Source organism: Chenopodium quinoa, unplaced genomic scaffold (genome assembly GCF_001683475.1).
Source record: "Chenopodium quinoa cultivar QQ74 unplaced genomic scaffold, ASM168347v1, whole genome shotgun sequence".
NCBI lineage: Eukaryota > Viridiplantae > Streptophyta > Magnoliopsida > Caryophyllales > Amaranthaceae > Chenopodium > Chenopodium quinoa.
Genome location: NW_018745260.1, coordinates 97,935 through 109,030, shown reverse-complemented (window position 1 = coordinate 109,030; position 11,096 = coordinate 97,935). Strand labels below are relative to the sequence as shown.

The 11,096-nt window shown below is 35.9% G+C and overlaps 1 protein-coding gene across 1 annotated transcript; it reads left to right on the top strand.

Moving 5' to 3' along the window:
- Positions 1 to 7,457: 7,457 nt before the first annotated feature.
- Positions 7,458 to 10,869, top strand: LOC110711335 (MLP-like protein 43). Its single transcript, XM_021889712.1, has 2 exons — positions 7,458 to 7,785; positions 10,315 to 10,869. The coding sequence occupies exons 1-2, from the start codon at positions 7,593 to 7,595 to the stop codon at positions 10,590 to 10,592; spliced, it is 471 nt and encodes a 156-aa protein (XP_021745404.1). The 5' UTR covers positions 7,458 to 7,592; the 3' UTR covers positions 10,593 to 10,869.
- Positions 10,870 to 11,096: the final 227 nt, after the last annotated feature.

The following is an 11,096-nucleotide window of genomic DNA, read 5'->3' as shown; positions in this document are numbered from 1 at the left end:
GCCGAACACCCCATTTTCACCAAAAAAGCATAGTTCAGTTGAATCCCCACCCATCCACCCCCTCTCGGATCTAGTGCTGGCCCAAATGAGGAAGATCCGTGACTTGAACATGGTCTAGGACCAATCAGACTGCGAAGAGGGTCGCGCTTTCTCAAGAGTAAGCCCATCTGCTTTAGATAAGGGGAAGCAGATCTTGACTTACTCGCCAAGCCCAATTAGATCTAGGCCTTCCTTTCGTGTTTCATTCAGCCCAGAGATTGTGGAGATAAGCTCTAATTCGGAGGCCATAATTGGAGACTTCAATTTAAATCAGACTCCAAGATCGAAAGAAGCTGATGTTACAAGTGCCATCAACACCAAGGGGAAGAAGAGAAAGAAGACCTCGGCGCACGAGAAGGGAAAAGGACTAAATCTTGGTTTGTCAAATGGGGACAACTTGGAGTCGTCTGATGGTATTGGTGATGGAAGATCGAGGGCTAAAAGAGCACTGAAGGCAAAAGAGAAAAACCAGAGTGATGAGAAGAGCTGGAAATTTCAGATTCCAAGAGGAAGTAGGTGCTTCTGTGGCTGCATAAGAGGCTCAGTGGCTAGCCCCAAAGAGCCACAAGAGGACAAATGAAGATATGAAGCTGGAATTGCAGGGGCCTAAATAACAAAGAATCCTCTACAATTTCGTTTATTAGTAGTATGTGTAATAATCTTAGTGTTAATGTTACTTTTATTTCAGAAACTAAGTGTAGTGTTAACAAACTAGTCCCGATCTATAGTAGGCACAGGTATAAGGACTATTTTGGGGTTGAGGCATCGTCTAAAGCCTCGGGGGGGCTGTTTTTGTGCTGGTCTTGTAAGCAAGTAGTAGTTTCTTCATCCCCGAACGCTATATGTTGTAAAGCGTGGGATGAGTTTAACAATATTATATATATTTCTTTTGTGTATGGCTCGCCTTTTATTGACCTTCGATTGGGGGTGTGGTCTGAGTTAGGAGGTTTCCTGAATGCCAACAAGGGAAATCACCTTCTAATTGGAGACTTTAATCAAGTAGAATGGAGTTCACAGAAAAAAGGTGGTGCTTGGCCGATAAGAGGAGCGTCAGATTTCACAAACAGGAGAATATACCATGGCCTTATGGACATTCCTCATAAAGGGGTGGAATTCACTTGGACAAATAATAGACTGGGGGTTGAGAATATCATGGAACGGTTGGATAGGGCGTATTGCAATGTAGCCTTTAGGGATCTCCACCCAGAAGCCCTTGTGTGGAATTTCCCCATCTTTATTTCTGATCATGGTCCGATCCTGTTGGATTCAAGCCCAAGAAAAATTGACCGAGTAAAGAGGCCATACAGGATATAAGCTTGGGCGCTGAACTTATGGGAGGTGCAACAAGTGATAGCAGACGCCTGGAAGGAGAAAGCTATAGGATCTAGAATGTATTCTTTCCTGCAGAAGTTAAAATTAGTCCATGGTACGCTGAAGAAATGGTGTTTGAATTTCAGAGACGAACATAGGGTTAATTGGGAGCGGATAAACAAGACTTTGGCAAGCCTACAATTATCTTATTTGTCCGAGGAAGATTTCGAACGTGAAAAGAATACGAGGAAGCGGCTAGAAGAAGATGTGGAAATCAAGAACTTATTCTGGAGACAAAGAGCAAAAGAAAAATGGATCATCTAGGGGATAGATCTACTTCTTTCTTCTTCAAAGCAGTCAAAGGAAGGAAACAGAGGAATGAAATCATTTTTTTGCAGTTGGAGGAGGGGAACTAGTGTTTGGACCAATCGTTAATTAAGCAAGAATTTGTCGACTACTGCAAAAAATAAAGGGAAAGCGAAGAATTGGTTTCTTTGAAGGCGGAGTGGCTTCAGCATCTTCCCCGGCTTTCAGAATACTATCTGTCACACCTTAGTGGGGAATTCACAAGAGAGGAGGCAAAAAAAGCGGTGTTTAACATGAAACCGATGAAGGCCCCAGGACCTGATGGATAACCCCCAATAGTCTTTCAAAAATACTAGCAGATCATGGGAGGTGACATTTTTCTGGCGGTAAATAGTTTCTTCAAAGGAGGCCACATTCTAAAGGAGTGGAATAAGACTTTCATATGCCTAATCCCGAAGGAGGAAAATGCAAACAAGGTGGACCTGTTATGACCGATCGGGCTTTGCAATACTATTTACAAGGTAGTCTCCAAGTGTCTGGTGAACATGTTGAAACCGATTCTATAAGAGGTGGTTGGAGACTTTTAAAATGCCTTCGTTCCTGGAAGATTGATCACCGATAGCGCTCTAATGGGTCATGAGCTCATCCAGTTCATTAAGGGAAAGAAGTGAAAGGATGGAATCTTTGCAGGAGTGATGAAGATCGACCTGAATAAGGCTTATGATAGGATCCGATGGGATTTCATCATAGACATACTGAGGGCAATGTTTTTTCCCAAAATGTTGGATTCAGTGGGTTAGTCAATGCATCTCTACGGTCAGTTACGCAATCCTTGTGAATGGCGACCAATCTGACCGGTTCTACCCAAGGGCAGGTCTGAGACAGGTAGACCTGCTTTCCCCCTATCTTTTTATCCTATGTATGGAAGTTCTGTCAACGAGGCTAAGTTGGCTCCAGGAACAGGGAAGAATTGTCGGGATCAAGATTTCCAGAAGATGTCCATCCGTTTCTCACTTATTTTTTGCAGACGACGCGTTGATCTTTTTCGAGCCGAGTATGAAAGAATGCAAGGAGCTGAGGAAGGTTCTAGAGGATTTCTATGTGATCTCAGGAGAGGTAGTTAGTGTAAAAAAATCTTTTGTCATGTTCAACTCGAATACTCCATCAACATTTGTGAGAATTCTAAGGAAATCCATAGGTATGGCAAGCAGATCGTCCTTTGGAGTATATCTAGGATGCCCTATGGATATAGATGGAAGAAGTCTATCTCAGTTTGACAATCTAGTAGACAAGATCTCGAATAAGATACTCTCGTGGAACTTCACCGCCTTATCCCAAGCGGGCAGGCTCCTGCTAATTAATTCTATCCTGGTGGCAGTGACGGCGCACATGATCTCCATATACCTGCTGCCGAAGAGGATCTTGGGTAAAATTAGCTCCCTATGTTTAAAGTTCTTCAGGGCTGGTTCAAAAGATAAAAGGCCAATCTACTGGAAGAAAAGAGAGGTTCTGGAAAGACACAAGGTGGAGGGAGGACTAGGTCTGAGAAATGTGCACAACCTCAACCAAGCAATGATTCTAAAGCAAGCTTGGAGAATACATAATAATAGGAGTTCTCTGGTGAGCAAGCTTTTTACTGGGAATTATGGAATTTCACCAATAGATTGGGGGAGAAAGGAGAAAAAACCATGTAGGTCCTCGTGGGATTTTAGAGGTATGGTGAAAACAACAACTATTATGAGGGAGGGCTTCTAGTATAAGATAGGAAGGGGCTGAGATGTGAGAAGTGAAGGGGATAGATGGAGTGCAGCACGGATGGTAAGAATGAAGGATGGGACTAGTGAGGAGGATAGGAGATATTATGGAAGAGTAGCTGAGTTGATGAATGAAAGAGGGGAATGGAAATCAGGGATAGTTTAGAGACTTTTTAGTACTGATGATGTGAATCTCATCCTCTCTACTCAACCCCAGAATTGAGAAGGAGGATGTAATTCTTTGGGGAGGAACGAATAATGGGGATTACACTATGAAATCAGGGTATAGGTGGTTGGCGGGGCATCGAGAGGGGGAGAATGGTCTCCTTTTTGGAAAGATTTTTGGAAGCTGAGCCTGCTGCCGAGTTGGCTACTACTAGCTGGAAGATTATTCAAGATGCGTGCAGTTGTTGTACAGGGCTTGAGAAAAGGGGTGTAATAAGTGTAAGTACAGAGTGTGTTCTATGCAACAAAGAAAGAGAATCGCCGTCTCACCTCTTCAGAGATTGTGAGTTTACCAAGAGAGTGTGGCTCTGTGGTCCCTTAGGAATTGGGTACAAGATAGCCTACTACCGGTGGAGACGTGGTTAAAGAATATGTTAGCCTATGCTTTTAAAAAGCAGAGAGAATTCCCCGCGTTTGCTGGAAGTATGTAGGCTATCTGGAAGCACAGGAATGACATTATTTTCAAAACTGCTAGTACTTCTCCCACCCGAGTAATGCAAATAATTAAGGAAGCGCTAAGCATGGTGTCGAAGGGAACTTTCTTGTTAGGGTATGCCACAAAAAAGATGGCATCCTTGGGCCAGGGAAATGGGAATTTGAACTATTGGCAAAGAGGAACGCATGATAAACAAGAAATAGTAGTGGTAACAGTGGACGGAGCTTGGAAGAAAGCTCTTGGGAAGTTAGATTCTGCGGCAGTAGGATAGGTAATCACAAAAGAGGAAGCCTTGTTACAGGAAGGAAGCAAGCGCGTTATAAGCAATTCGGCCCTTCAATGCGAGCTGCTTGCTCTCCAATGATTCAAGCAGTTAGAAATCAGATCTGATAGCAGACTGAGCGTTGAAGCTTTACGGAATCCACAGCAGGCTCCCAAGGATCTACACAATTTAATTTCGGATATCCTTTCTTTATGTTCGACTCTAACTTATGTTTGCTGCTACTATGTTCCTAGGAGTGTTACCTCTAGAGCTCATAATCTGGCAACTCATGCCAGGAAAATGAGATAGAGATAACTTAGTCCTGCTTTATTTCCCAGCTGTCAAAAAAAAAAAATTGTTACTGGTTTTTTTTTTAAAAACTTTTAAGAATAGCGTATGGACATTAATACCTTTAAAAATATTTGTTTACGTATGTTTTTCTAATTAACGATACTAACTACTAACCACGCCAAACTGAAAGAATTTCCAGTTATAGCTAGCTATGAAGCGCCGGATTGCGTTAAGGGCCCTAGTAATAAAAAAAATACAAAGTAGAATGTGAAGTATTATATTTTTTGCCAACTAAAAATTAGAGTTATTTATTCATTTTACTAATATCTTATTTTGTTGTTGAATTTCGTCATATTGAATTTTAAAGATGTTATGACATTTCGTAGGAGGCGCAAATTGTTGTTGGATGATATGATGATGCTGAAGGTTATAGCAAAATATACTAAAGTTATGGTTGAAAAAGTTCGTCATATTGGATATTTAATTTTTTTTTTTTAAATATAAAATTTATGTTAAAGTTTCGCCAATTTGGTTGAAATTTTTGTCATATGGAAGATTTTTAAAATTTCTATACGAATAAAGAACATATGCTTTTTTTCCTAGGCCGTGTTTGGGGAAAAATTGAAAGCGAAAAGCTGAACCTGATTGTGTTACGAGTAGCTGATTTTAACTAGTTGGTTGTATTAACTGATTTGACTAACTTATTTTATTAGCTTATTATAGAAAAGTGTTTGGTAAATAACTGATTGATTATGTGAAATAACTAATAAGCTAATTGTGGGGTAGGTAGTTCATATAAGATTTTTAATTAAATAGGGATATAAGTGTCATTTCACCATAAAAATTTAATAATTTAATTGAAAAAGCTCCCTTTGAAAAAGAACTTATTTAGTGGAATAAACTCTTTAAATAAACTTCGCACCAAACACCTTAAATTAGGTTATTTAGTTGTCAATAAGATAATGTTGGTCAAATAGGCTAATTTTGCTCAAAAAAACTAGTTACCAAAAACAACCCTAATTTTTTTCCATACAAAATTCTTTGGGTTTTCCAATTTATTTATCGACGTGTTTTTGGTGCGGCTGACCGTACGATGCGGCAAGGTGCCATATTAATAACTCCTCTACTAACCCCTCAAGTAACCCCACTTAAGTAACCCCCAGACAAAGTAACCCCTGACCAAGTAACCCCTAACTGATCTAGTAACTCCTAACCTTGTAACCCCTGACCGACCTAATAACCTCTAACCTAGTAACCCCCAGTAACCCCTAAAAGACCTAGTAACCCCGGCCCAAGTAACCCCTAATTGACCTAGCAATCCTAGTAACCCCTAACCGACCTAGTAACCCCTGACGTAGTAACCCCTAGTAACCCTCTACCTAGTAACCCCTAATCGACCTAGTAACCCCTTACCAACCTGATAACCCTTAGTAGCCCCCAACCTAGTAACAATAAACCCACACTCAAACCCACCGTAACGACCACCAACACCAACATTTCTCAACAGCCGTCCTCAAAACCTTAAACTACAACACACCATCACCAACTCCTGTACCACTAACAAACATTAAAATTGTTAAAAAAATTAAATCGAACAAATACCTCAAAATTAACATTGGCTTCGAATTTCACTTGAAATATGGCTAAAAAGGCCAAATTCAACCATAAAAACTCTCTGGCTGAATTTGGCCTTTAAACCTCTAGCTTGTTTTTCGGCGACGGAGTACGAGGAGCTTCCTTACCCCCTACCACCGCTGCTCAATTTAACTTGTTTTATTTGAGTGGGCTAGCTAGAAAAGATGAAAATAGGAGAGAGAAAGAGGAGAGAGGAGAGATAGAAGAGAATTTGGGAAAGGGTGTGTTTAGGCAGTGGCGGATGTAGAATATTTAAGGTGGAGGGCACTAAATAAAAATTAAAAATAAAATTCTTGTATAAAGGCTTGAACCCAAGACTTTTAACTCAAATTCAATGCACTATCATTATGACAAAGCTAATTTGATGTTATTTATTACATTAAAATTGTATTTAACCTATAAATTTACATCTTTTACTTAATAAAATTTTAAAAAAAATAAACTAATGGTGGGGTCGGTGCCACCCAGGCCCCTTCATAGCTCCGCCATTGTGTTTAATTAGGTGGAAAGAAGAAAACGGGAAAGAGAATAGGAGATAGAGAAGAGAGAAAAAATAAAAAGAAAATTATATTGCGGCCAACCGCATATGAAACTTTGCTTTGTGTTTATTTATTATTGTTGTTGTACTTATCTAATTTACTTTTATAGAGTATACGTACTACCTTGGGTCAGATGAGCTTTTGGGGAGCTACAATAATTACAAGCTTAGCTAGCGCTATCCGATTTAAAAATTCTCGTACAATTTGAGAAATGAGAACTATTTTACGGAACATAGAGAGTAATATATTATGAAACGGAAGAAATATTTTAGTTTAATTTATACTCCGTCCGTGTTTTTTTTAAGTGACATAGTTTGACCAATACGTAGTTTTAAGAGATTTTATTGACTTTAATAAAATAAGATATTAGTGGGGTAGGTTGGAGGAGTGAGAAATGATAAAGTAAAAGAATGTGAGAGAAAGTGGGAACCATGAAAGGAGTGAGAAATGATAAAGTAAGAAATAGTGGGGTGAAGATATGTTATTAAAATGTAAGAAATTTTTAAAAGAAAAAGTGTCACTTAAAAAAAATGGCCGTTTAAAAAAAATGTGTCACTTAAAAAACACACGGAGGAGTAAAAAGAGATTGAAAGATAATTGAAATGGTCCATGTACAGGTGTATTACTTCACATTAGTTTATTACGCACCATCATAAATTATAGACATAAAGAAAGATGAGAGTTCCTATAAAGAGATCTCATTGTTTCCTACATGACTCATACTAATTTCATCACCAAATCAATATTTTCATAATAGTAAGTTGCCTTCTATTAAAATAAGCTAACTGAGAAGAATGGCAGGTTTAAAACGTAAGCTAGAAGGTGAGATAGAGATAAGAGTTGCTGGAGGTGATGCTTTCCATGAATTATTCCAAGAGAAGCCTCATGACATCGCAAACATTCATCCTGAGTTTGTTCAAGGCTGTGATTTGCATCATGGTTCTTTTGGTAAACCTGGATCTAAAATTTGCTGGAATTATACTCTAGGTATTGTTCTAACCGGCCTACTTACATTATTTACCATTACACTATTTAATTGTATGTAAATATGTAATTTAGTTGTTCTATACTAGGATGTACTCATACTTTAAGAAAAATTCATACTCATCTGTCACATAATATAGTGCCTAAAGTATTTCAGATAGGAGAGTAAAATACTTGTCAAGTTCTCCAACTTTCAGACGTGAGGTCAGGGGTCGAATCTCACCAAGCATACTTTAAGAGAGATTTCCCTTACAATCCCATCTTCTAGTGATGGGCATTCTTCTTACCACATATATATATATATATATATATATATATATATATATATATATATATATATATATATATATATTATATATATATATATATTGCGTATATTATTTTGTTTGGTAATAATAATAATAATAATAATAATAATAATAATAATAATAATAATAACATTGTGATGAATCTGTCATCACCTCAAATGCCTATGTTTAATGTACCTCCTCAATCCTAATATTGTAGTATATTATTCTAAGCATAAATATTACTACTGATATACCAAGCTAAGTTTGGACTAATGGAAAAGATTACACTTTCTAACTTTGAGGTTAGGATTTTAGTCCCCTAGAGACACTTTGAGGGGGGTTCTCCCCCCCCCCCCCACCTCACTCTCAAAGTGCTCTTATCCGTACATATTGGACCAAATAAGCCGTAAGAGTTGAGGTACATTCAGGGTCTTTCTCCTTATCTTATATAAAATATATCATAAGATACTAAATTTGTATGTTTTGTAGTACTCCTATCGTTCCATAACAATTGATTAACACGCTTGAGTTTCTTTTACTATTCATAAATCAAATTTTACTACAACTATTTTAATCGTTTTGTTCCATATTACATGTTACTCCTTTCATTTCATAACAATCCGTTTTAATGTAAATTTTTAGAATATTAATCATTTCAAAATTATTTATTAACATATTCTCCCTCATCATTTTGTTGTTCCTATTTTGATTTTCGACATTCGTCAAGACTTAAATTTGACAGTAACATTTTTTATTATGCAGTAGCAAAACTTATAATAACTATTTACTACATATATTAATGAGAATTTTTGTTTCAATTTTAAAAATTTGGCCATGAAATAATAAAAGAAAAAGGAAACAAAAGAAATAATTACTTAAATGAGTGTCAAAATTGTGCATTAGGCAAATAATTGTCAAGATTGACTATATATGTCAGTTATTATAAAACAGATTAAAATGTCCTTTAATAGCATACATCCTCCGTCCTTACAAACTTCTCTTCTTAGATTTGTACGTGTGAATCAACAATCAAGAGATTTAACATGGTGGAGTGAAATCTTTTAGAGAAAGAGAGTTGTTGAAGGTGTTTACATTATACTTCCTCTGTTTTTTTTACTTGACCTGTTTCTTTTATCACGCTTGCCAATGCAAAACTTTAGTGATCAATAAGTTTAATTCTTCAAAATTAAAAATTATAAAAGTTGTATATTATGATAGTACTTATTGAGACGAATTAAAGAAGATATCATATGAATATATTTTTCCTTACCTATCATTCACAAAAGACGGTTAAAGGAGAGGTGGTGAATAGTGTAAAAGTCAAAGCGGGTCAAGTAAAAAAGAACGGAGGAAGTATTGATCACATAGCCGGGTCGAGCAGACAACCAAAAAAAAAATGTTTTATGATTTTTTTTATTTAAGTAGATTTCCAAAAATTAAAGGTTTTTTTTTTCCATTATTATTATTATTATTATTATTATTATTATTATTATTATTATTATTATTATTATTATTATTATTATTATTATTATTATTATTATTATTATTATTATTATTATTATTATTATTATTTCTTGGATTGGTTTTTACTACCAAAAAATTTTAAGAAAATTTTATTACTCTAAAAAATTAAATTTAAAATTTACCAATTTTACTCCTTCCGTGATTTAATAAGTCTTACAGTTTGACTTTTTTCACTATTCACATTATGGTATTGACTTAATTAAGTTACCAATATATATTAAAAAAAAAAACAAATGTTATTGTATAATATATTGTTGGATTGGTTATAATGTGTACTTTCATATTATTAAATTTCCTATGATTTTACTAACATATAATTAGATAAATTACTAGTCAAAGTAGTGTCTCGGCATGAGTGGTTGGTCAAACTGTAACACTTGTTAAAACACGGAGGGAGTATATAAAGTTGCGAATAGTGTCGTATAATTATTAGTTCCGTTAATTTTAATAGCAACAAAGGGGTATTATTTGTGAGACATAAAATATTCCTTTGTTGTAATATAAGTGGGGATGTATATATTTGCTGACACATTTATATCATAATTGCAAAATTCATAAAAGCTTGTTAAATATGGTTGTGTATAGTGTCAATAGAATTATTGGGTGATGTATAATTGTATATATATATATATTATTTGCCGACACAATTTTTTTTTTCTTGGAGTAATATTAAAATGTTGAAATATAACTTTATTATTGCAATCATATAATGTTGTAGATGGAAAGGTTCAAAAAGGGAAGCAAGTACTAGACGTGGTAGACGAGAAGAACAAAATAATCAAATTTAGAATGCTGGAAGGAGATTTGATGGAGGACTACAACACCTTTGTTATTACATACCAAGTGATACCTAAAGGTGAGGAACTTAGCTTAGTTACTTGGACCTTCGAGTACGAGAAGAAGCACCCCGGTGTCCCTGAGCCTTCTTCTCTGATGGATGAATTACTTAAACTCGCCAAAGAAATCGATGATCATCACCATCGCCAGGACAAATAAGCCTTGAATTTAAGCATCAATATGCATATTTATATTATCAACCATTTATGCTTTGTTTGATGTGTCATTGCTAAAGTCTATGAGAACATGGGTGGATCAGCTACATATGTTTGTAGTATGCTGTAATTTGTGATATGTATTATGTTTGTTGTAATGTTTTATTTTATTTTATTTCCCTTGAAAATATATGTTATTGAGCCTTGTGACATTGTTAGTTGTGTGAATGGACATGCAATAGATTATGTAATGAATAAATGTGATGTTTGGTTTGTTATGATTGAGCAGCAAGTACATTTCTTTTATATATGTCCATATAAATTAACTAGATTTAATACAATCTTGTTCCACAATATAAAACAAGCCTTTTTAACTTTTAAGCTGAAACATATATGCAATGTGCCTAGTCAAGCCCAAGTTAAGTACACAAATAAAATGCAAATGGAGACTTTGGAGACCATGTATATCGCTCATATGTTATTGGATCAGTGGAAATCTAATTTTTGG